General features: G+C 37.5%; 1 protein-coding gene across 1 annotated transcript; it reads left to right on the forward strand.

The window, feature by feature from the left end:
- Nucleotides 1-8,476: 8,476 nt before the first annotated feature.
- On the forward strand, nt 8,477-25,175 carry LOC128151923 (WD repeat and coiled-coil-containing protein-like). Its single transcript, XM_052809764.1, has 3 exons — nt 8,477-10,592; nt 19,406-19,526; nt 23,245-25,175. Exons 1-3 carry the CDS (start codon nt 8,673-8,675, stop codon nt 23,409-23,411), a joined length of 2,208 nt encoding a protein of 735 aa, XP_052665724.1. The 5' UTR covers nt 8,477-8,672; the 3' UTR covers nt 23,412-25,175.
- Nucleotides 25,176-25,279: the final 104 nt, after the last annotated feature.

A 25,279-nucleotide genomic window follows, 5' to 3' on the forward strand; every position in this document is an offset into this window, starting at 1 on the left:
TAGCATCGCAGATGCAATATAAATATGAAATTGCAGCATCCATCCAGGCTAATTAGCATGCATGCAGATTGCTGCACTGATATTGGTTCACTGCCTACCGTTTTGAAGCCAGCTTGCTGAACTGAAGATACGCTCTGAATTGCTCTGTGCCTCAGTATTTCATTTATGTAATGAGAATGATCATTCTGCCTTGTCTATTTAGATTGCAAACAATTCAGGGGCAGAGGTCCTCTTTTATTATAAATAAATGTAACACCTTGGGACCCAGAGCCTAAACTCAGGGTCATGCAGTGTGGTCTCACAAATAAAATTTCCAATAATAACAATATCATAAGCAGACAGCCCAAGAGGATTAGATTTTCTCTTCCATCCAATCTTTCATAGCAAAAAATGGATTAAAAAATGTAAGTAAGACTATCTTTCAAACTGAACAGAACAGTACTGGAATCACATCTATAAACAGTAAACTAATTATTCTAGCTCTGTCATTTCCTTGCCATGGAAGTTATAGAAGGAAGTCAGTGACTTTGAGAAACTTTGTATTTAGAGTGCAACACATTTGCTGCTTTCTCCAGTAAAACTCTTTTCTCTATAGTTTTGGTATTTATTCTGCTTGGTGAAGAAATGTCACTGGCAAGACATATTGGAAGCAGTTCAAACAACAGGAGAAAACCAAACAAACTGCAAATATTAGCTACAAGCTTCTGATTAGTCTTTTGATGATTTTGGAAAATGTAACTGTGGAAAAGAAATTAACTGGCATTCTCAATCCTCCAGATAAATGAATCAAGGGAGCTGGGTAATGGATTCAGAAAATGAAGGCTGTATTTGTTTTCCTTCATTCTGCATGTGCAATTATAACACTATTTAATGAGTTTCTAGAACATCCCGACCAAAATGATCTGAAGTTACAACTAAAAGATCAGCAGGCAGACAGGCAGGTTGTACACATACCAGGACACCTACGAGTAGGACAGCACAGAAAGATTGTAAAAAGTTGGGGTTTTTTTTGCATGACACTCCAGGGACAGCTTTAACTCTAGGTAAGTGTCAACAGATCGACAACAGCCACTAAAAATCTCAGGCTTTTTACATTCATCTCTAGGACAAAGACAAACACTAATCTTTCTGGTATTCTGCTCTTCATCAGGGTTGACCCAGCATTTGGCCTTTAGCTCTCTTACAGAAAGGCAAGGCTGAGTCAGCTGTTCTGGGTTTTGCATCTATGGAGTCAAGGTGGCTGAATCCTGGAGAACAGGTATTTAGGCTTAAACGGACCCTCAAGTGGAAAAATTTCTAATCCTTCCTGCTAGTGAAGTAGGACAGTATTTTTATTTTTTTTCATCCCCAAAGTAGAACAGCTCTACCAGTGACAGCAACAGCAAAACTCTTCATGTAACGTGGCCGTCAGAAGTGTTATCATCATACACGCTCCATACATCAAGCAAAATTAGATTCAGAGAGAGACCCAACGATCTTTCTCAATCAATATTCTCAGCCATGGTTTAACTGCTGGAATAGATACTAGAATCCACGTGATTCAGAAGCAGCTGATTTTGATATACTTTATGAAATTTGCTTTCTACTGCACTTTCCAAAACAGGTGTTGTTAAGAGTTTGACTGTCTACACTGTTAACCAACCAGTTTCAATACAGGGTTATATCCAGCTCATACTGTCCTGAGTTCCTTTACAATAATAAATTATTTTCCCAGTGCAGACAGAGCTTAAGTGACCTTTACAAATTATTAAGCTGGGATAAATATATATCTGCTAAAAATATTACTATCCTTTGTTCCTCAAGTCACAACGGGCTTTCAAATGAGAGTGATCTAACTAAGCATGCACACTGTAGCAAAGAGTGTTTAGCCATGCAAGAAGTTCCTAAGTTATCTGATATGTTTGGTGCAAATGATCAAAATACCACTTCAAAAGTATAAATTTACCTCATCATGTAAAAAAGAAGGTACTAATAAGAGATGTCTTCAAAAACAAATACATTTACTATGAAAGAAAAAGGCTGGCATAATTTGGAAGCTGAATGTTGACTTACAGATGGAAAGACCTATTAGATCATTCACTCCCTCTCTGCCAAGACAAGAATGTTTCCTAAAGAACATTTCATACTCTTCTGCCTAGTCTAATTTTCATAACGTAAGTACTGGAGTTTCTATCACTTTCCTTAAGATTCTATTCCACGCAAACCCAGCTCAGGCTCAGGAAATACTCCTTTTTAAGAACACCATTGAAAACTTGATTGCTTTATAAAGCAAGCACAAGAGACTGGCATATACATATGGGAGTATTAAGTCACAAAATAGTGGTTTGAGACAGAGAGGGCATTCAGCAGTGGGAAGGATGTAGGTAGGAAGCATGTAGCTCTAGAAAGGGCTATCAGTGGGCTGATCATTGATAAATGTACTAGTTATAACAGATGTGCCTGTAATGACTACGCAACCATTCCTTGGCATTCATCTGTCCATAACGATGTCCTATCTGAGCACTTCAGCGAGACTCATAAAGCAAGAGTCATTTATCTATTTTAGGTACTTTAGGATGGAATGAATCATGCCCTAAAAGTATCTATTTCTCACCACTGACTTTTAAGCAAATCAGTAAGCAGGGTCTGACTTAGACAACTATAGTGTGTATGTCTAGAGATACATTAGAGAGCTGAGGTTCAACTCTGTTGCCGAATGGGAGCTTGGGTACTACTTTCATGTAGGCAGCCATATGTATATACCTCAACATAAAAATGTTAATTTGTGAGATGAATCCCACCCCTACAACTAAATGAGAAATGAGTCTCAGTCTGTGTGACCATGCTTGCATAACCACCCTTTTGTGCTTTCCTTCCTAATTCCTCACCTATTTTGCTTTAGCATTGTGAAAGCCAGAGAAACATTGAGCCCAGTCTTGCTTGGGCCTTCTGAAAAGATCTGGTTCTCTTCCCCCCACCCCAATGAACCACAAGAGTCTCACTCTAAACCACAAAAGGGAAGGCTTGGGAGACTAACAGATGCTCCGCCAACTCTAATCCCCCAAACTTGCTGGACTGCTATGTTAGAATTGCATTATATTTGCCTTTCTATTACAAAAGAGAGTGAATTCCAAGAACCACAGAGGACTGTTGACAACACTCCTGCAAGACTGATGGATTGCTCAGGTTAGAACAATATGATGGAGCACCTCTGAAGGCTTCCCTGAGATCCAGGGGGATTTCAGAGAATTGGAGGTCACATGTCAGAGGACTCGCTGCAGTCAGTCATATACTTACTACATTTGGAAAGCTGCCGTCTAGCAGCATATCAGTGAGTGTGGAAGTGAGTTTACTGAATTCAAGAACTTTTACAAGAAGCTGCAAAACTTTTGTCTGTACTCTAGCAGTGTCTCCTCCATCATTTGTGTCCCCATTCTAGATGCCTCTATTTAGCAGATGACAGATCAAGCTAGCCTGTTACATTTGGCCCAGGCAGTCACTCCAGAAGTGTAAGACCATGGCACTGCAAGTATAAAAGAAATAGTTTTAGAAAGAAGCTGTGACTTTCCTGCCTGAAGTCTCTTTAGTTTGAATATAGCCTGCATAGAAAAGATCAGGGCCCTTCCTTTACACATTTGCATATAATTTGCATAAGATTTTTTTAATTAAACAAACTTGTTAACAGTTTTCTTAGATATATTTATGTAAAAAATACAATTTTCCATTAGGTCTTTCCCACTTTATGTGACATACATATAAAAACATGCTAGCTAGCAGGTTAAATCCCATTCTGAGAGCAGTAACAGCAGAGAGACATATCACTGTCAAAAGAATACTGATTTACATAGTGTGATCACTAGATCTGCTCTGACAGATTACGTATTTTGTATCTTTATTAACTATGCATCATTTTTACATTCTGTTCCAGTTAGCTTGTGACAGATAACTATTTTTTAAAATCAGATCTTGAGGCAAAGAAATGTCAATGTGGAAAAATAAATACATTACTCAAGCTTCTTGAAAGTATTGAACTAAATGACACATCAACTTAAAGTGGTGAAATCATGGTGAGTAGCTTTAAATAGAAATATTTTTGAAGTAAAAATACCACAAAGCATTAGACAGTTTATAAAGTTGAGTTAAATTAGTATTAGAAAAATTATTACTCTTATGTTTTTATTACATATTGAGCTGGATCTGTCTTCCTCTGATGTCACCAGGAATATTAACATCAATTTAATTAACTTGAAGCAAGATTTAGCCCGGAAAGAGTTATTTTACCATGAATAAAGGAGAAAATAAGTCTGAATCTCAGCTTTTCCAGCAAGGCACTGAAATCAGATCCACAGAGATATTTAGATACCTATCTCCCACTGGACAAGAAATAGACAGGTAAACATATTTAAAACCTGGAACTCATTAGCTCTGATCCATATTGAACACAAAATGTATTCACCATTTCCCAAGACAGGTGAAAAGTAAGTATAGCAATGTGGGAAAACAGCAATATAAAATCAGTATTATAAAAAAGGGTAGCTCAACCTCTGCAATGATGAGGGCTGGATTAATTTTCCAACATTCATTATGAACCATGGGAACTCATGGCGACTAACAGCTATGTGCAGCTCGGTGGGTGGTGTTCAGTTTTGGACTTTGTATGCTACTTCTAACAATCATCTCCTCCAAAGCAACAGAGACTGGCTGGCTGGAATCACTCTGCAGGACAGAGCCAGCCAAGGTTCCACCAGCTGAAACACCTTGTTTAAACCACAGGTGACATTCTGATCTGAGTTATACCAAAGTTAATCAGAGGCACACAGATGCTAATAGGATCAGAATCTAGCTCAGTATCAGTGTAAAGACTGTAGTCACTCACTGGAGTGTCTCAGATTATTAACAGATTACTCTCTGCATTACTTTCTTGAGTCTCAAAGGAAAACTGTAGTATTGCCAGGACAGTTTTCAATTACCAGCCTTTATTTTGAGTGCGCGCTATATAGATCTATGCATGCCAAGGTGACACAGAAAAATTATTTAGATTTTTTTTTCTGGAAAAATACACTAACTGAATGAGGGGAACTTGTTTTTTCCCCTCTATTTTTATCCTGTTTTTAAAAAATAAGGCTGTGCCAAACGAAAGTTTATTGTCTCTTTCATTCACCTTGTGCCTGCATCTGGAATTTGCTTTGATCCCGAGTATAACGTGTTTACATTCTGGAATCGTGGCATAACTTATGGGTTTTTTTTCCCCTTTGTATATTTTAAAAGTCTTCCATTATTTACATAGGTTTTTAAAGATACACTCTGAAAAGTAATCTTATCTCAAATCAGTTTTGTTGTATATGGTGTTTATGGAAGTACTAGATGATTCTGTTCTCACAGAAGTTTCTTGCCCACATTATTCTCTCCCACTGAAAAAAATGCCACAGAATGAACCATGGAAGGAAATTTTCCTTGAGATCCTCAAATGTTATCCCAAATGGAGCCTGAGTTTCAAACTCAATTGCTACAGAATAGGCCTTGTGGTGTGTCCAAACCCTGCAGATTTCAAGGAACACTGAGCCCTAGAGATTTTTAAAAAGGCCACAGCAAACTCGTCAAAGGTTTTGTGTCTGTCCATGAGTCTGGTTTCTTGGTGGGCCTGATCTCACATTCACTGAAGTTGTATCACAAACATTCCTTGTAGTCAGAGACCTCTGAACATCCTTTGCTTTAAATGAACTACGTAACTCCTTATCTGCTACCACCTTTATTGATTGGCTTCAGACTTTCTGGAAAAATTCTACCACAGGATGTAAAGATGTTATGTGATAGGAAACAGGAGGTGAATTATCCTGGTGAACTAAAGGTGCTAGAGTTTGGAGGAAAAAAGATCCTAACACTGGACAAAGCAGTAATCAGCTGTGAATATATCATGCCTCACTACCTTACCACCTCATCACCATGCCTGTAGAACTTTGTGGATGTTGTAATTTTTATAACTGAGTATCTTAGTGAATTAACTAGAAATAAACATAAGTACATCAGATGAAGTCCTATTTCCCAATGCTTTCAGAGATAGATGAAAACCTCACTGTGGCTCTGCTACAAAAATTTTTCAAGACCCCAGTGTTTGTGAGACATCCTTAATTCCAAAATTGAGGATGATTCTGTTACTGGCAAATCTCATAGATTCAGCCTTGTACCGCCCTCTGATAATGTCACAGACACTGCTGAAGAGCAGATGCATGCTATGAGAGCTGATGAAATGAAAAAAAACCAGCAAAGAAAGTCCAGTCTTCCACACGAGTAGTCCATGATCTCAAGATGTCTGCATAGCTGGTAGAACACACATCATCCTTAGTGAAACATCTTCTGAGCATTTCAGTCATACTGAGGCAGAAGTTTCTGCATCCAAAACACATTTTAGGTTGCTAGAATCCAGCTGCAACATAGTTTTGTTATGATATTTAAAGCACCATTCAGAACGTAGATGAGATGGCTGTGCTAAAGAATAGCTTTATCAGTTTCAGTAAAATACATCCAGAAGATAGCAAAGCAGCAAAGAAGCATTATTTTAAAGCAAACCAAAAATATCTTATACAGACTCTGCACATTTGTGGAGCTGCTGGGACTGTGTTCTAATGTAATCTATTCATTATAACTACTATGGGTAAAAAGCTACCACTAATATATGACACAATAATCCTGCCACCACTTTGGGGAAGTACAGAATAGTCAGAGCTCCTAGTGAAACAGGTATGGCAGTGTGGCATCTTAAGCATGGCCTGGGCATCTGTGTCAGCAATGGGTAAGGTAAAGTCATTAAAAGTCATGGTTTCACTGCAAGCACAGACAGGGAGCAAAACTGTAGGAGTCTTGCATAAAAATGGATCTTCTAACCTGTGCATCTAACTTTTAAATTTTTACCTATTCCAGTCATCACTGCTGGCTTGTCCTTGATGAATATAAAAAAGTCTTGATTTTGAATGTAATCTTCATGAAATAATCTACAAAACCCAAGTAGCTGTGAATGAGAATATGATATGATTACTTTACATAAATTTGGGAGTTCTTTAGTGGTACTCACCATCCTCAGTAAATACACCTGGAAAAAGGATACTAAAAAAATTCTTAGAACAGAGGTCTAACTGCCTTCAGCAAGAAGTGTGTTTTTCTCAGGTAGCACTATAAAAATATATAAAGTATAAATCAGCCCAAGATGCAGAACATGCATAGTTAAGTCTTACATCTTTAACCATAGTGATTATATTGATAATTTGTAAACCTCTGCCCGGGTCTAATTTATTCACATTATTTTTTTTTATGCAAACAGCAAGCGACACAAATTACATCAAAGCAGAAAGGAGCTGCTGGCAAAACAAGAACTACAAAAAGATGCTGAGGATGGGATTCAGTTACCTGTACATAAGCTTCTAATGCCATCTTAGACAGTCTAGGGACTATCTAGGGATCATCTCTTTGTTGCCAGCTGCCACTCCAGAATGGCACTACTCTTCTGTAAGTCCTATGCTGTGTCTGCCAGTCCAGTGTGGCTGTCTCAGATATCCTAGGGTGTTGAAAATAGTAATGATTGCTTATATTTAAGTAATGAATCCCACCCTAACAATTTATGTTCAGCGATATGCAAGCTCTGTCCAAGCTAACCCCAGAAAAGGATGCGCTGAGGAGGGAAGAATGGAGACAGCCAAGGTAGTCCATCTGAACCAGCTCTCGTCCTGAAACAATACAGCTGAACCAAACTGGCGTATCCTCACACAGCCCCACTGTGTTACATGAGTTTATTGGTTGGGTCTTTGTCAACTCAAGGATCTTTGCATGATGTTATGTTACATATTGTAGAAACTGCAGAGTTTAGGGAAGCGGGAAAACTTTGGCTTCCTCTTCGCATTTTGGCTATATGATGAGGGAACAGTACTTAGATACAGGTGGCTGGGAAGACAAAGAAAGAAATCAATATATATTTGTAGCTAGGAAATCTGTCCCAGTAAAATGAACACTAATCAGCTGTCTTTGTTTCTGAAATATTTTGCTTTTTTTAAAATCTAGCATATCTTCATTCTCTTGTAACTACTAACAGAACAGAGCATGATTTCCCTTTTCTACTTTCCTTTCATAGACACTTAGGATCTTGTATCTTTGAAAGATGCTGTCCATCAGAGATTGCAATCTGCCTTGTACAGTCCTCAGGTATGTTTAAATCTTCTTTTATCCTTCAAAGGCTGGCTGAAAGAAGTGTCAGGTCATTATTTCAGGCTGTAGCTTAATACTTAGGCTTAACAGTGTGTGATCTCTCCCCAGCCTTCACCAAAGACCTTCATTCACTGAAGGTCAAGGTATTAGAGTGTTATTTTTAAATATACTCCCAGCAGTGAAGAATTAAAAATAGACTTCTACGAAAATGTACAGTAATTGGTTAAACCTTGTTAGCCATCACATGAAGAGATAACTCCTCCCAGGAAAAGACATAGCAAAAGCAGCTTTGACATGGATTTATACTTAGAGGAGCAGCTGCAGGCTTACTGGGAAGGAGTTCACAATATAGGCTCTTGGAATACTAGCAGAAAAACCAGCTTGATTCTGGAAAGGAAGGGAAGGAGATACGAAAAAAAATTTCCTCACTGTGATCTGCAAGTGAATTCCATGGATTCTATAGTTTGGAACAACCACCAGTAGACAGAAAGCTTAAAAAGATGGAGCTGGGAAAGGCAAAGCTGCTGAGGACCGGCCTCAATGCTTTATATCAGGCCATCCACCCCGTGCATGGAATTGCCTGGACAGATGGGAAGCAAGTGATACTGACTGCTTTATACTATCATAATGGAGAGCTAAAGTTCGGAGACTCAAGTGTTGTTGGTCAATTTGAACATGTTCATGGGCTTAACTGGGGCCCATGTTGCTCTACAGACACCCCAGCTCTGCTCGCTGTTCAGCATAAAAAGCATGTTAGTGTTTGGCAGCTGGGCTACAGCACTGCGGAGAAGAACAAACCCTTGATTTCTCAGACCTGTGAAGTTGGTGAGCCATTTCCACTGCTTTCTCAGGGCTGTGTCTGGCATCCAAAGAAGGAGGTCTTGGCTGTGCTTACAAAAAGAGATGCTTCAGTCTTGCATGCTGTTCGTACTGACAATACTAGAGTTAAGGCAGATATCAAAAGCAGTGGGCTTATCCACTGTGCCTGCTGGACTAAGGATGGTAATCGTTTAGTAGTTGCTATAGGCAGTGCCCTGCATTCCTACATATGGGATGATGCTCAGAAAACTCTAAATACCTGCTCCTTTTGCCCAGTCTTTGATGTGGGAGGTTATATCTGTGCTATAGAAGCCATGCTGGATTTCCAAATTGCTGTAGCTACGGAGCTTCCTTTAGATAATATCTGTGGTTTGAATACAGGCATTGCATTTGATATGCCATCTGGTACGGAAACTGGTTCTTTAATCTCACAGTCTGCTCTGGTGCTTGGTGATGAGGAATACTCCATGGACCGGCGAAGAAAGTCCACAGATTCAGATAGATCCGGTGTTGATTCAGTTGCTTCTTCTTCATCAGGTCCTGTGGATTTAACCCATATCCTTGCAAATCACCGTCGGTCTGATCCTGGTCCTCTTATTACTCTGAAACGCAAAGACTCTGCAGCAACAAATGGTCAAGATTCTTCTCACATGATTTTGGTGACTTTTGAGAGGAAGGTAACCACCACCAGAAAAGTCACCATCCCAGGTATTCTGGTTCCTGATATAATGGCTTTTGACCTTAGAGCTCAGATTGTGGCAGTAGCCTCTAATACTTCTAACATTGTTTTGGTGTATTCAGTAACCTCTTCCTGCATGCCTCATATTCAACAAATCCAGCTGGAAAAGAATGAAAGACCAAAGGGCCTATGCTTTTTGACAGCTAAACTCCTATTGATTCTGATTGGCAAGCAAAAGTTCCCCGAGCCTAGTCTCATTCCATCTTCAAGTTCAGACAGGTATGTAATGCGTCTGATGATCAAAGAATTGATGCTGGAAGAAGATCCTTCAGCATTGCCTGAGACTAAGCAGAATATGTTTTATAACTTTGAATCCTCTGTTAATATACCTGGAAAAAGAAAGTTCTTTGAAAATCTTGCTACAGAAGACCAACCTCAAAGCAGGGAGCTGTTAATACCAAGAAGCACAGTTATTCAATCTCCTAGTGGCAGGAGAAGACTCATCGAAGAAGTAAAGAGCCCTAGTTATGAGCAGAGCTCTTCATCAAGTGTGAGTGACCTGGATGAAAAAAGGCTCCCAGGTGACAACTCGGTGGCCTTGGAAACATTGGATGCTGAACCTACCAATCGTTCAGTGTCTCTTCTTGGTTTTGGAACACCTACCAGGCTTTCCAGCAGACCAACTTCCCCTAAAGTGCAGTTCAATGTGATCCAAGAAACATCAAATTCTCCTAAAAACAACAATTTGCCAAGTGAAAGAGGAATGAGTCACATATCTAGAAATTTAGAGAGACTTTGTGGCAGCTTCAATGAGTTACAACTGAGTCTTTCTGAAATAACGGACTTCGCTAAAAATGGGAGGAGGATATCTTTAGCCTATCCATGCTCACAGGAACCACCTGTTGTTCATATCACTTACCAGGTAACTTTTTTGTCAGCTTAAAAATATTGTGATAGGAGACTGAATTTTTAAACAATCTTGTATTTATTTAGCTTTAAATCAGGAGGATGCAGTTTAATCTTATCAACCCATGAGAAATGTAACCTGAGTTTGGCATCAAGCTTAATCTAAAATGGTATTATAATTTGTCACTGAAACAATAACTCAGGATGATGTGGGTAACTTAGAGGATACTTCACGTGGGAGATTTGTGTCCATTCTTTGATTATGCACAACTGTCTTGGATACTAGCTGATTTTGCGTGCATCTATCAAAGACAGAGAACAGAGCCGAACAGTTGTTAATGTACAAAAGGTTTATATGTTAGTTTAGTGTAAGGATGAGCCTATGAGTACAGTGGTACCGTAACCCACCAGAAACATAATCAATTCAAACCCAAGGTCAAATCTGAAGTTTGAAGATAGACTCTCATGAAGACTGAAACAAAGTATTGAATCTCAACTTATGGAAAATTCAGATAGGCATGACATGAAGTTGGCTTATTTCTACTTTAATTTCTCATCACTAATCTTCACAGAGCTGGACAAACTCAATTTATGAAACATATTACCACTTCAAATTTTCTGAAGAAAAAAAAAATTTTAAAAAAATCTGTCAATATGTAATTATCATTTCATTAAATAAATAGATGAATGTCAAATCATCATGTTCCTATCCCACCCTTGTTTTGGCAAAATTTGTACTGGCTTCAATAAGAATTTCAACTAAGGAAGGTAGGTTGTGTAATTATTTCTGGCTATTATTCTTAGTATTATTCATAGTAAAACTAACATTATACTGATAATATTTTTGGTCATGCTGATGCTAGTGGTATTGCTGCTAAAACTGGGGTCCCTTTCAGGATGTAGATGCCAATTATAAATGCATTCGTATCTACTGCAACATAAGCAGCATTATGGCAAAGTAATACATTACACTGTGACGATGCTGAAGTATGTACTTCTCAAACAAATTTTACTTCCTTTTACTTTAAAGGAATCCATACAGACATCAAAGTACCCCTCCTTAAACACTCATTAAGGGAATGGTGACTCAATTAAATCATATTCATTACTTTTTAGCAATTGTTTACTTGGCATTTAAGCAGATTCTAGTACATTAGGTACTCTGGATCAAAGCAAAGCTTTCAATCTGTATTAGTCAATTTAACTTGACTATGTTATACAAATTCTGGTGAAAAAAGCAACATGTCTCTTTTAAATAATTTAGGATTTTATTTGCCGAGAAGAAAGCCCTTCTGTTCTCCAGCAAATTAATTCTGATTTCTTAACATAAATCAACTTATTTATTTAGCAAGCAGCCCTATCTCTTGGATTCGATTGGATTAACCTTTCTAAAGAGAAGTTTTGTTTGTGACACGTAACATTAATCTAAGATCTGAAGTCACTATGCATGTTTGCTTGCACAAGCAGCAAGAATTAATTATCCCATTTTTTTCTTTGGAAGCAAAAAAAAATATTACTGCTTCTAAAATACTGCTAGACTAACTAACTACATTTAGAAAGGAAGACTCTTATTTATATGAACAGGTTAGTTTCACATTGAACCAGCAGAAAGCACCACCAGTACTGCATTATAATGACTCAGAAAAAGTGCCACTTCATGTCTTTCTGACACACATAGCTTTTTTGTGTAAGTCTCAGCTAATGCCTTGCATAGTTCAGCCCCTCTTCTGAAACCTAACAGGATCACAGCATGATGCCAAAAAATAATGAAAAATAGACTGATGGCAAAAAGGCCTCCAGACAGACAGGGAAATATTTGCTTCATAGGCAGCTAATAATTTTCTCAGAAAATAGTTGTTTTGATTAGTTTGGATTCAGACATCTGAACTTTGCTCCTCCTTCAGGAGTTGATTAGCACTCTGTGAGCTCAGAGACCAGCTGGGCTGTGGGTTCCAGCCAGGCTCTGTGTTCACAGTGCGAAAAGGCAGGAAATAGCTTTATTGCCTTATGATATAAATATCAGCCTGTGGAAAACATTCTAAGCTTTAGGAACACTGCAGTCCAGTCAATAATATGGCCATTACCTTTCAGCTTTTTGTGCCAAGTGCATGTCTTCTTAAGTGTTTGTATAATCCCCAGCACAGTAGAGGCTCAATCTTGATTGAGAAATCTATTGTACTATAAAATATCATGATCAGTACTGCATAACGATATTTATGCATTAAAAACATGAGAGGAAAGTTTAAAACACAGTAGATAAAAATGTAGCAATAATTATGGCCAATTACAATGTTGTGCAGAAGCATTATTGACATTTATGTATGTTTCCAGGTCTGCTTAGAAAACCGTAATATAAACCAGAATGTGTATTACTTAATAATTCATAATGTCTGCTCACTAAATAGTCTTCAAAATCTTTGTTTATTCTGTTAGTGCCTGCCTACCTATAACTCCTCTGAAGTCACATCCATGCAGTACTACCAGCATTTATATTCTTTGTAGCTCATACCCATCAAAGACAAACATGATCACTCACACTTTGGAAATGTCACTGCACTATCACTTGTGTAATAGCATTCAGCCACCAGAGGTGACTTGATCATTCAACCCTGAAAAGCAAATATTATTGCTCTTTCATCACATACAGACTTGCGATTCAGGATAGTGTGGGAGGGCAGACAGGCAAATGCAATAAGAGGATATTATTTAAAAAGAAAAAAAAAAGAAGAGATGAGGATCTGTCACAGATTTGTTTCTGTTTCATTTTGCAAAAAGATACTTTTATCATCCTTTTCCCCCAGAAAAGAAACAGCTGCAGAATATTTAAACTAGCCTCATTCAAAAGCTAATTACAGTGGAAATAAAGCCAATCTGGATTTGAAATTAATGGCATTTAGGCAAACCTCTCCAGGAGGAATAACATTCATCTTAATCTGAGGAATATCTTAAAACTCCTGCATCTTGCTCACAAGCAGTATTATGTCAAAAGTGTATATCACTGAGAGCATATATTGCATAACTAAACAGGAAATAAATATCTTTTCAGCAATTAGTCACGATGATTTCCTTTTTTTAGCACTCACCAATAATTATATACAAGTCAATTTGTACTTTTATAGCATCTTCATACAATTTACTATGGGAAACTTTATTGCCAAGGTCAGCTATAAAATAAACATTTCTTTACACAGAGCTGAGAGATTAATAGAAAGGATCCAAACATATGGCAATAAAGTTCTTCTGATAGAAATACATGAAGTAGAGATAAAGAAGGGGGGTATAAGGGTGGCACAGTAAAATGAGCAAAGACCAGGCTGCAACGATCAGCTGTAATAAGACCATGAACCTTTCTGAAATCCAAAGGGCAATTGTGACTTGGGTTGAGCAATAGAGAGAAAGTCATGAAAATGATGGAAGAGGGAGGTGATATGACTGTTCCCTGGAGTAAGAAACTAGTCAGCCATCCTGAAGTTTAGAAGGAAGAGATTTAGGATGACTGTAAAAGACAGACCTGCAGTAGTCAAGAGAAGGTGTGATTAATGCATGGATAACGTTTTGAGCAAAGGTTGAGGAATTTGTTAAGAACAAATTCTGACAACAATGTTCTGAAACTGATCAATAGCAGACAAGCAGGGTTTGTAGAGGAGACACAGTATCTTTTATTAGAACAGATGATTTGTTTGTTGGATACATAGATGCAACAGAAAAGGAATATGTAATGTTAAAAACAAATCCAAGTTTTCGTACTGTGCAAAGAAAGTAAAGATCTGAGTTAAAAAAAAACCACACTCAAAACATAAAGATCATGGAAGCACAAGCATGAGGACAAAGGGTGTATCTTAGATGACAATATACCTGAAACAGTAGTTGCAGAACTATTGACAGGGAGCCAAGAGTAGAGAAATGCTAGCATCATATCATCTGAAATGCTGATGTGCACTATAAATGCAAACTGCACTGGGATTTAAGCACCCCTGAGCAACTCAGATCTCTTCCAACGTAAACATTTTACAGGCTTATGCGTCTCTGACAGGTTAATTAGGGTTGCAATTGGAATGTCCCACATAAGGGCAAGAAAGATATTAAGATCTCCACCAAAATAAAATCAGGATCCATCAAAAATCAAACAGGAATCACAGCAACAGTAGAAATCACGACAGGAAGGGGGAGCAGTGCAGGCAGCCAAACCTCATTAATACTACCTGTGGCAATGCTGCACAAGGCTTAATGAGACACAGTACTTTGAATGTAAAAAATCATAGTTCTCATTCCTTTTCAGTGCTCTTCCTTAGCCATCTAACTCTCTTTTCATTGTCTTCTGGGCCAGAATGCCCACGTCTATTTAATTTACTATTTTTTTCTCATCCCGCACAGTGAATGTGGGGGCAAGGCAAAAGCAAGCTGAGTAATGGGTACTAAGGTATCAAAACTGAAATTACCACTGAAGCACAACACTAAGAGCTGAAATCAAGGGTTTAAGAAAAAGAAAACCAATTTCTAGGCAACTACAGCACTATTCATCTTACAACACAGAGATGTGACTGACTAACCTGATACCTTTCCTTTATAAAAGAACAGATTATCAACACAAAGGATATGAAGAATATTTAAAATACCTGTAATTCAGTACAGTACTTGAAATCATGCCACAGGGGAAATTATTTGTTCAACAGCAGAGAATAGGGATTAATAGAAGAAATTTAAGATGGTTAAGGAATTAGCTGGAAGGAAGTTAGTAAATGGTTATAGTAACATAAAAGAAAATGGAAGAAATTTACTAGTGGATTTTCTCATGATTGATCTTCAGGCTAATCTAAAAGTTTCATTAACGATGTGATGAGATATGCTAATAAAATCTGCATATGGCATAAAGTCAGTAGTATTTTCAATAGGGGATCAGGATATCGCATCTGTAATTTGATGACCTTAGCATCTAGAATAAAAAAAATGGATTGAAATGAACTAATATGAAGTGCACAGTGATACATTCCAGGATTAACAGAAGGAATTTCTGCTAAAAACTGAATATTCCTTAGCTGGGAACAACCAAGGATGACAAAAGCTTGCACATGTTAAGTGACTACAAGATGACTATGAATCAAAAATGTGATACATTTATGAAAAGAGCAAAGGCAGTTTGTGGGTACATCAGTGAGGTACATCCAGTAAGTAATGCAATACTGGGCAACACAGCTGTGAGGCCTCATCTGGAAAACATTTTACATTTCTAGACATCCATGTGCAAGAAAGACACATTCAGACTGCAATCAATCACTACCCAGTGTTAGTAAAAACAATTCTGATTGGTAGCATATTCTTATTTACCTCACTGTTTCATCAGTCATTGAATTCAAGTTCATGAAGATGATCTTAGCGTCCAGGCAAGTGTAAGCAGTGCATTAGGAAATACAGATAAATAGTGGAAAAGGTCAAGAGGCAGAACTAGCTGACTGCTCAGTGGGGTTTAAAAAAGTGGTAAAAGACGTCTTTATTTTTCGTGCAGACATACGGTGTATAACATCTAATCCAGGAACCCTTTTTGCCTTAGTAAATTATTTTCTTCTTGGGGATATTTGCATTCCAAAACATGAGTTTTGAAAAACAGTTTGGCAACGCTGTGATGGGCTGGCTGCTGCCCAGAAGACCCTTTATAGGCTATAAAATCTGATCAAGGGGCAGGCTGACACAGATGAAGGAAAACAATTCTTGAATTGATGGTTTCTTTCTGTTGGATTTTTGTTGAGGGAGAGTTGGACTTGACATACTACAGGAAGTTGGCTAAAGAAACTTAATCTGAAAATATCCACTCATGTATGTGGAAATATATTTGTTTCTTCTGTGATTAATATGTTCTTAGTCTACCAATGAACTTTGGTTTAGGATAAAACAACTAACATTAAGGGATTTTAATCTGAGAATTGCAAGTTCTTTGGCTTCTGTTGGAGATAAATAGCAACACAGCTGAACCAGACAGATACAAATTTTGGGAAGCGGTGGATTAAATCTAGATATGACTAGAAAATTGTCTTTGTGTTAAGGCATGAAAATGGGAAGTACTAAGGTGAGATTTTAGTTGTATTTCTAACTCTGTCAGAAATTACTTCCATGACTTTGAGTAAATCTCTTTTAATCTTCCTGTGTAATGGTTTGATCATCTATAAAAAGGGAATACTAACAGTTACCTATGTCTCAAGAAGGCATGGGATTAAATCAGTTAATCTATGATATGATGTCTGTGACCATATTCCTCAAAGAGAAGGCATGTTATCATCACTTAAGCTAACCATTAAACAAAAAAGGCTAAATAATTGGAAGCTTAAAACAGAGAAAGATTCTTGACCTGACAGAATTTGCCAGCAGACAAAAATGAATGTAAAGATGATTAAGTTTATCATTATAAACAGAAGTATATGACAAAGACAGAATAGCTAATACAAATGCTCACAAATGCTGAAAGACAAACAACTCTGAAACTTAAGCTTTGAGGTCTGTACTTGAAAAACTGGTTAGGATAAAAAAATAGATGCCATATAGTTTTGTATATACAAAAATGTCTTCCACTTCCAATGGCTGTTCCAATAATAACTTGCAAGACTAAGGAGGAAACATACTGGAACGAAGTCATCCTTAGTATACATTTCCATTCAGCTGATTTCAAGTCAACAGAGGCAGAGCTAGATTGTTTTCTGATTATTCTTGAGTTGAAGCATATCTACATGAAAAAATGAACCACTCGGGTCAAGGCAATGTGCCTGTCTCATCTACAGTCCACCCTTTTCTGTAATTCATTAACTGAAGTACAAGTTTGAATAAACTCTGCTATTTCAACCTGAATGCAGGAAAATGAAGTAGTTCTTAGATGTGCTAATCCACAATACGCAGCAACGAAAACCTTTCCACAAATACCTGTACAGGCAAATAGCATCTCTGCAATGTAAATGCAAAGCACATGCTCACTGCTGAACATTCAGCCCATTGAGTTTTAAGTGTATTTAGGTTCAACAGAACATAGTACTATATAATTTGAAGAGACCTAAAAATGACAAAGAAGTTGTGTTATATAGTTATAGCTGTAATAAAAAGTTACTATAGGTTTATGACTAAGAAAATGATACTTTGATGCATTCCTTAGGTATTTCCCTTTTAATTACAAAGCAACAAATTTCTGGCTGTTTTGAATGGGGAAAGAGATGAGAAGACCTCTGAAAGTTGGAAAGTTTAGGTTTTAACAGAAAGATATTTTTACAGTTCTTACATCTTCAATCAATCATAATACATAAATAAATAACCATCAGCCATAGACTATCTGCATAGCCAATTTATGATAGAGTGGGGAAAAAATACTTCTGCAACAGTTGGTAGACATTCTGATTTACAGAATCCAATGTGGTTGCATGACAGCATACATACTATGTACAGAAAAATGAAAATGATTGAGTTAGAAAGGGTGTTACAGAGCAAAAAAAGCACATGTTCACCGAGAGAGCGACTGAGTCAAAAGACAGCACAATTAGAAATGAAGACAAGCATTAAAAGAGACGTTTGTTTAGTCAAAGGTTAGATTACTATGCACAGAAATAGAAGACGCAGTCGTGAATTCATTCAACTGTAAGTTTCATATTAGCAAGAAAGATTCAAGGGTATGAAGTAGACACTGACAGGGTACGACTAGAACAGGAGTTATGATATATAACATTTTTTCAACCCATTCTAAAATGTTAACTTGGATCCCTTCTGAATGTACAAAACAGAAAGGTCTAGTTAATGGGATAAATAGACTGGTTCATTCAAATATGTTAAATCTGGGGGTATTGCAAACATAAGGGATGCCAAAAGAAAAAAAAACACACCATAACACATGGGAACTACACAGGTGGAAAGTATGGAGAGGGAAGAACAAAATTAAATTCACAGGACAAAGTATAGCAAGATTATTTAGAAGAAAATGTCCAATTCACCTATATTTTTTAATAGCATTGAGTCACTGGAAAATTTTTAATGTTAAAATGACTTTCAAATGATAGCAGATAGGAAAATGTAAATGCAAATATATATCCACTCCATAACCATATTAGCTCAACTATTTTGCGGCCCTTGCACTTTGCAGTAATCAGAATGACGGAACACAAAGGTGTCAGTTCTCAAGGCCAGCTAAACTTCATGAAGCACAAATATGCCACCTTTATATTCAGGTGTGTTCTTTTAGCGAATGCCAGAGCAAATTCCAGGGCTGTAAACCCATACATTCCCTCTCTCTCAAAGAAAGTCACAGGATTGCCAAGCTACCTTGCTACAACAGCTTTTCAGAGAGACTGTTGCTATGTCCAGTCTCTCTGCAATTCTCTCTGTGCCAGAACTGAGGTCATTTTACTGGGGTGGAATAGCTGACCAATGACTATCAAAACCACCCACGCGTACAACTGAAACTGAGCACAGTACTCATTTGCTCTGGTAGCATCTTGGACAACTTTATTCCAGGCATGATATATTCCCTTCCACTGAATTGAGTCTTAAGGCAGAAAGGCCCAACGGACACATATACACATGACCTAATACATGATATATACAGGGCTGAAGCAGTTTTGCGCTGCATAAGCACACAAAACAAAAAGCAAAGATGCATATTCCTCTTCACATGGGACTATGAGATTGTGCTTAGAATTGCACTGCTTGATGGTGTCATCTATAAATTGTAGCAAAGACAGACAAAGAAAAAGCAAAATGACTAAAGAACTGAAAGGAGTAAGAGCAGAGGAATGGTTAAAAGAACCCAGGCACAATGTACAAGCCTTTAACAAGATCTTTTCTTTTACATGTATGTATTTGAAGAAAAGTTTTTCAAATGGAGCAGTTACTGAAGAAACAAAAGATGTTCTCCTCTGTGATGGCAAGATCCATTTGAATTTAGTCCAGCAGCTGTTCGATCTGCCTGTTATTGAAATGAAACACGGTATGTTCTTTTTATTTCTGGTATCTGGTTTCACCTGAGATTTTTAGCATAAAAGAGGCATTTGTGGTAGAATAATTACCCCACACTGCAGTAAACTGAGAGAGCTAACTTCTTTTGATAAGTATGTGTTTTCCTTTGTCTGAAACACAGCAGAGTGTCTGTTGAAATCACTTAAATGCTAAGTAACTGCAGAACTACCTATCACCAGAGTAATATGTTAGATGTCTCTACAGAGGAAGGCTGAGAAAACAATCAGTACCTGGAAATAGAAGTGCTTCCTTGAGACCTTTTGGCATTTTGCTTTGCCCATCCTTACAAGCATGTCCCAGACCTGACAATAGAAAGTAGGCTGGAGAAAAAGTCATTCTCAGAATATGATATATATATGTATCGTGTAGCATTTGGGATTATTTTAATGTAAGATAAACAATGAAGCTCAATGTTCTAATTTGCCAGTCTCACATTTCTACCACCCACCACTGATTAACTTGTAAGGACAGAAGCAGCTAGGGAAATCCTAGCCCCAGGCTGGTCTCTGAATTACTTTGTCCCTGCCTGTTCCTGTATGCTACCTTCTCAGCAACATACATACCATTATTTTTTAGCCTATTCTCTATAACGCTTCTGATGGCTTTTCTCATCACAGTCTAAGTATATTATGATCTTAAAGTACACAGTAGTTGGCTATAATTATGATCTCCTTGCATGGTTTCCACACTGACAGATCCATAAATTACTCTCTGTCTTACCCCTTGTCTTAGCCCCTGACAGGCTGAGACATATTGGCTTAATCGGTATACTCTGCTTTATGAGAAATTAATTCAAATGTTGGTGAAATTAAAAAGAAAATGAAAGTACTAATGTAAACTATAGCTTTCTAAATAACGATGGTTACATACCAGACTGCTATATAATAGGCTTATCAATGAAAAAGAAACCAGGCCTGGGGTGTTACTGGTGCTGGCACCAAGGACAGTGCGAAAAAGAGATGTAAAATATGCACCATGCTGCCATTCATATTCTGCTTATCTCGTTGTTGAGACCACGAGAATGAAGAAAAGGGGCTACAAATACAACACAGACCATTGGACCACTTCCTTTTTCCCCTGGCTTACAGCAGTTTCTGAAAGTTGTTCCAGAAGATAAGGATATGCAGGTTTCATATTTTTGTCAGCAATCTCTCTTGACTGTGCAGTGCAGCGGAGGCGTATATGAAAAAACTCTACTTACTGTTGAGGCCTGAGCTATTTCCCAGCAGGCTTCTGCAATAACACAATGCAACTTTGCAGGGCAAGGAGGATACCTTTTTTGGCCTGTACTTTCAGCTCTTGATTTTGGAAACAAATGCCCATAATGAAAAAAGAGGTTTAGAATTCAGTATGAAAATAATAAATAAGGGGCCTGAGAAAACCATTTTCAGCTCTAGAGAACAGCTGAATATTTAATATTTAATTAGCGGAACACCAGTCCTCAATTTCATGCATTAGACTTCAGAGATATCAAAAAGACAATGTCTTAGAATCATCCTAACGTGTCCCTCTTTCTGTCCAATGTGGTGCTCAGCTTTTCTGAAATTGAGTCTGTTTCTTAACAGCAAAAAGAACAACAGAAACAAGAATCTTTCTAAAACTCACCAAAATCCTGCAAAATTAACAGGTTTGCGGCAGAAGTAGTTATGTAGCTCTTTATTCAGTTCTGACCAGTACAGGTTTATATTCCTAAATCTTTCCTTTGCCACAAGGCATGAATATTAAATATGATTAAAAATATCACTCCCATCCTTTAATACTATATAATTAAAGGGGATGTAATGAAGAGTGTGTTTGTATTACAATGACAGCCTGGCATTTTTTACTATGAATAAACACTTAAACTTGAATATATTGGGGGAAAAAAGTTCACAGCTGTAGGCCAAATGCATAACCACGGCAAGGCTATTAAGATATCAGAGTTAGGTTAGCAACAAACTTGGCCTCATCGTTTGCACTTTAAGCCCAGAACTGTAATATCATTACCTGTACTAAATATAGCCTGTCATATCGTGCCCTGGTATTAGCACACAGAAGTCTCTCTTTTCAGCAGGTCATCATCGTAATAATTGTGCACAAGGTTTTTCTACCATTGAAATATTTTGTGGGATATGCTTCAAAGCAAGTGTTATCAATGACACAGAGAATTTCAAACATTTCAATGGATGAAAATAAAAAGTCCCAAGAGTTTGACAGAAGAGTATGCTTTATCAATTTGACCAACAACATAACTATCGATTTGGACAGCAGAATTTCCACTTTCAGGCTCATTGCTTATGGAATCTGAAGTCTGTCCAGAATTAGAAATAAAGTATTAAGAGTAGAAGATTAAAGATTCATGGTTTGGAATGACAATCTTCTTATGATGTAACAGGTGACATGACAACGTGCAATAGTGTAGCAGCCTGGAAAAGTACTTTGTTAATAGTATAAGGAGGGGAGATTTGCCTTGTCCAGGAACATGCTTCATTATGACTGACAAAAATTAAGCATGGTTCTTCTGGATTTTCTACACTTCCTTTTTTCACATTCCTTTTCAAAACACAGTTTTATCTCCCAAAATTAAAAATACCAACAACAGAACATAACAGGGCTTTCTCTACCTCAGACCCCAGCTAATGCCCCTGGTCAGTAATGAGAGGATATATACTCTAAGAAAAACATGTGATACAAGGGCTCCCACAATGCTTTTTAGTTGCCACAGATTTTTTTGCTTTTTCATAAAATGTCAAACTGAAAAAAAGACAAATAGAGAATTCACTATTTTCTATAAGAACTGCAATAACCAGTCCAAAAGGAAACAGATTAATCACTAGAAAACATATATATGGTATACATAGCTTCAATGTCAAGCTGATTTGCAAAGGGAAGTAAAGAGCAAAGAGGAGGTAGGTTTATTTTCTGCTTCTATGCAATACAAAAAGTGAACCTGAATGATTTTGATATCTTTGTTTTTTAATCTTGCCTCTTTTTTTTTTTCCAGAAAAAAAAAAAAGGATTAAAAATGTCATTCAGATTTTGTTCATTCTCTTCTTTATGAGAAGATCTGATAAACAATTAAAGGACAAGAAATTTTATTATATCAGCTTTTGTAAATCAGCTCTTGTAAATCATGGTATCTTTTGTAAATCATCTTCAAGGTGTAACTTCCTTCCATTTGCTACACAAATTTGAAAACATACTGAACAATCTTGGTTTGACAGTAAAGGAGATGGAAACCCCTACGTCCTTCTAGAACAAATACAGCACAATCATTTTCTGTGCCAACTTTTTCAGTTTTTATGATCTCTTCATCATTTGGGTAGAGCAGATGAGCAAAAAGGATAAGCAGAAGTAGATGTCACTAGAACAAAAGTCAGCATGGAGAGGCTGCCTGAGCTTTCAGAAAATGGAGATACTTATAGTTTATCAGAACTAGCAAAGATGCACCTTGTTTTTCAACTTAATTTAAATAAGGGACAAAATACCTCAAACCTTTCCAGACCTTACTTTTAGCTCCCCTTCGCATTTACACAAAGGTGTGTTTAGCATGGATTGTCAGACCTTAATGTCATTAGCGTAATAAGGCTTTAGTGCACAAAAAGAAAACCTGCTCTGCTCGCATGCTGGCTGACTTTTTAAAATGTGCTTGTACATTTTACATAACCAGAGCAGCACACTCATTTTCTTTTTTTCCTTAATTTTTGTAGGCTCTTCTTGGATTGTGCTCACTGCAGACAAGGACGGCTTTGTGCCATTAATATTCAGAGCAACACAAGAGATAATCATAAGGGATGGAAGTGACAGTTCAGAAGTCTGTGGAGGTCACTCCTACAAAAAAAGCATTTCAATGCGACCACCAAGCAGAGTGACATAATTTCTGAACAAAGAACGCTAATGGTCTTCTTTTCTAATACAATACAGAGACATTCTGCAGTGTCAGAAACTGAGTGACTAGAAAGCTGTCTTCACTACTTTCAATGTATTTTAACTGTAAAATCTGTGGCATGGTTACACTATAGCTAAATCCTAGGGTTGGCTGGACCCTCATGATTTCTTCTGAAGGATTAGACCTAGAGAGAAGTTTACCACAGCTGTTGTTATTAATGGCTGCCAGCGGACTGGAGCAGAGAGACTAGCCTCTACTTTAATTGTGGTTGGGATGTTCTTGGAGAAACAATATTATGATAAAAATCATGCAGTAACAACAAATCTAGCTAATACAGGTGTACAGTCCACACAAAAGCTGAAAAAAATACAACCAAAGAGCTTTTATATTCATTAAGGAAAACTGGGAAGGGAAAAAAAAACAAAACCGCTTCAGGCTCTCTTTGCTGTTCCAGTTGGATCCCATGGAAACCTGCAACATTTTCAGAAATGCTTGATTGTTATATGAAAATGTTCAATTACTAAAAAGGCTGCATCACTGTCTCCTGTCAGTGTCTTACACAGAATGTAGATTTATACACGCATACAGAAGAGAAAGAAAAAAACCTTGCAAGGTAAATTAAGGATCAGAGACATTGAATGTAAACTTCATTTGGCTAAATGCAGGTGTCTACACTGAACTTGTCATCTAGACTCCTGTATGATCAGCCAAAAAAAGAAAACCACTTCTACAGCAGATTATTCATGCCCTAACATAGATTTCTAAAACTGATCATGGTGAACCATCCCTATTAAGTAAGTAAATAAGTGCCTACTCCTTTCCACTGACTGCAAAAGCATGCTAGGGGACTAGTTTAAATACAAACATTTACATTGAGTCAGATGAACCTCACCCTGAGAGACAAGAGGCAATATCGATATATCTGAGAAGCAGGCAGACAGATTCATGGAAGTTAAACTATAATGATTATGGTGAAAAAAATAGGCATAAGGGAAGAACTGAATAAACTCCCTAACTTTTCTTCCTCTAAATGCAAAGAGGTGGGTAAAGTGTAACGAGTAGCCACGTGTGTGAGGCCTAGCATTTTGTACTGCTGGACAGGCCCCAGCAGAAACCATGGAAAGGCATGCCCGCTTCTCGCTGTACATTCAGGGAAACATAAAAGGGATGAGACTTATTTAAGCTACTATTAAGACTTATTTTTCACACTGTGCATTTTGGGTCTTGTTAATACTCCTGGAGAGTCTTTTTTCCCTGCCTGGGAACCGCAGCAAGCCTGTTTATAGGGCACAGATACACTAAAATCCAGTTACAATACTTCACCCCATACTAAGGCTGAATCGAGAAGGTAGACCTATGGTCTGAAGGCACTTAATGGGTTTGGAAGTTTGGCATTAGTACCATTCCAGTGATGCAGCCAGAAGTCGGATGAGGAACAGTTTCAATTCCTGAAATAAGGAAACAGTTTCAATTCCTTGAATTAAATAATGTCCTTCTCATGCAAGTATCCTCCCAGAGACAAAGGAATCATAATTCTAAATCACCTACAACCACAGGTGTGCAACGTAGCTGGGTATATTTGTACTACCTTGTTTGCAAAGATCATTTTAAGCAGCCTCGAGAAGAATTCCAGTTTGAAAAAAAAAAATAATAATCTGACCATTTAACCATTAAACACATCTATGAGTTTACAGTTACTTGGTTCATTGGATTGCCTGCTACTTTGCATTAAAATTGTGTTCAAAAAGGTATTTGTATTACTACTGCTTTAAAAATTTAGGTGAAATTGTGCTTTCCTTCACTGAAATTAGCCCAAATCATTGAAATCAAGTAAGTAACACAGACGTTCACAGACA

Source organism: Harpia harpyja, chromosome 15 (genome assembly GCF_026419915.1).
Source record: "Harpia harpyja isolate bHarHar1 chromosome 15, bHarHar1 primary haplotype, whole genome shotgun sequence".
NCBI lineage: Eukaryota > Metazoa > Chordata > Aves > Accipitriformes > Accipitridae > Harpia > Harpia harpyja.

Bases quoted from the DNA above. Each gene is read 5' to 3' on its own strand.
- LOC128151923 (XM_052809764.1), top strand. From the start codon at position 8,673: ATGGAGCTGGGAAAGGCAAAGCTGCTGAGGACCGGCCTCAATGCTTTA. The intron at 10,593-19,405 runs GTAACTTTTTTG...ATGTATTTGAAG, and splicing joins TTGTTCATATCACTTACCAG to AAAAGTTTTTCAAATGGAGC. The intron at 19,527-23,244 runs GTATGTTCTTTT...TAATTTTTGTAG, and splicing joins TGTTATTGAAATGAAACACG to GCTCTTCTTGGATTGTGCTC.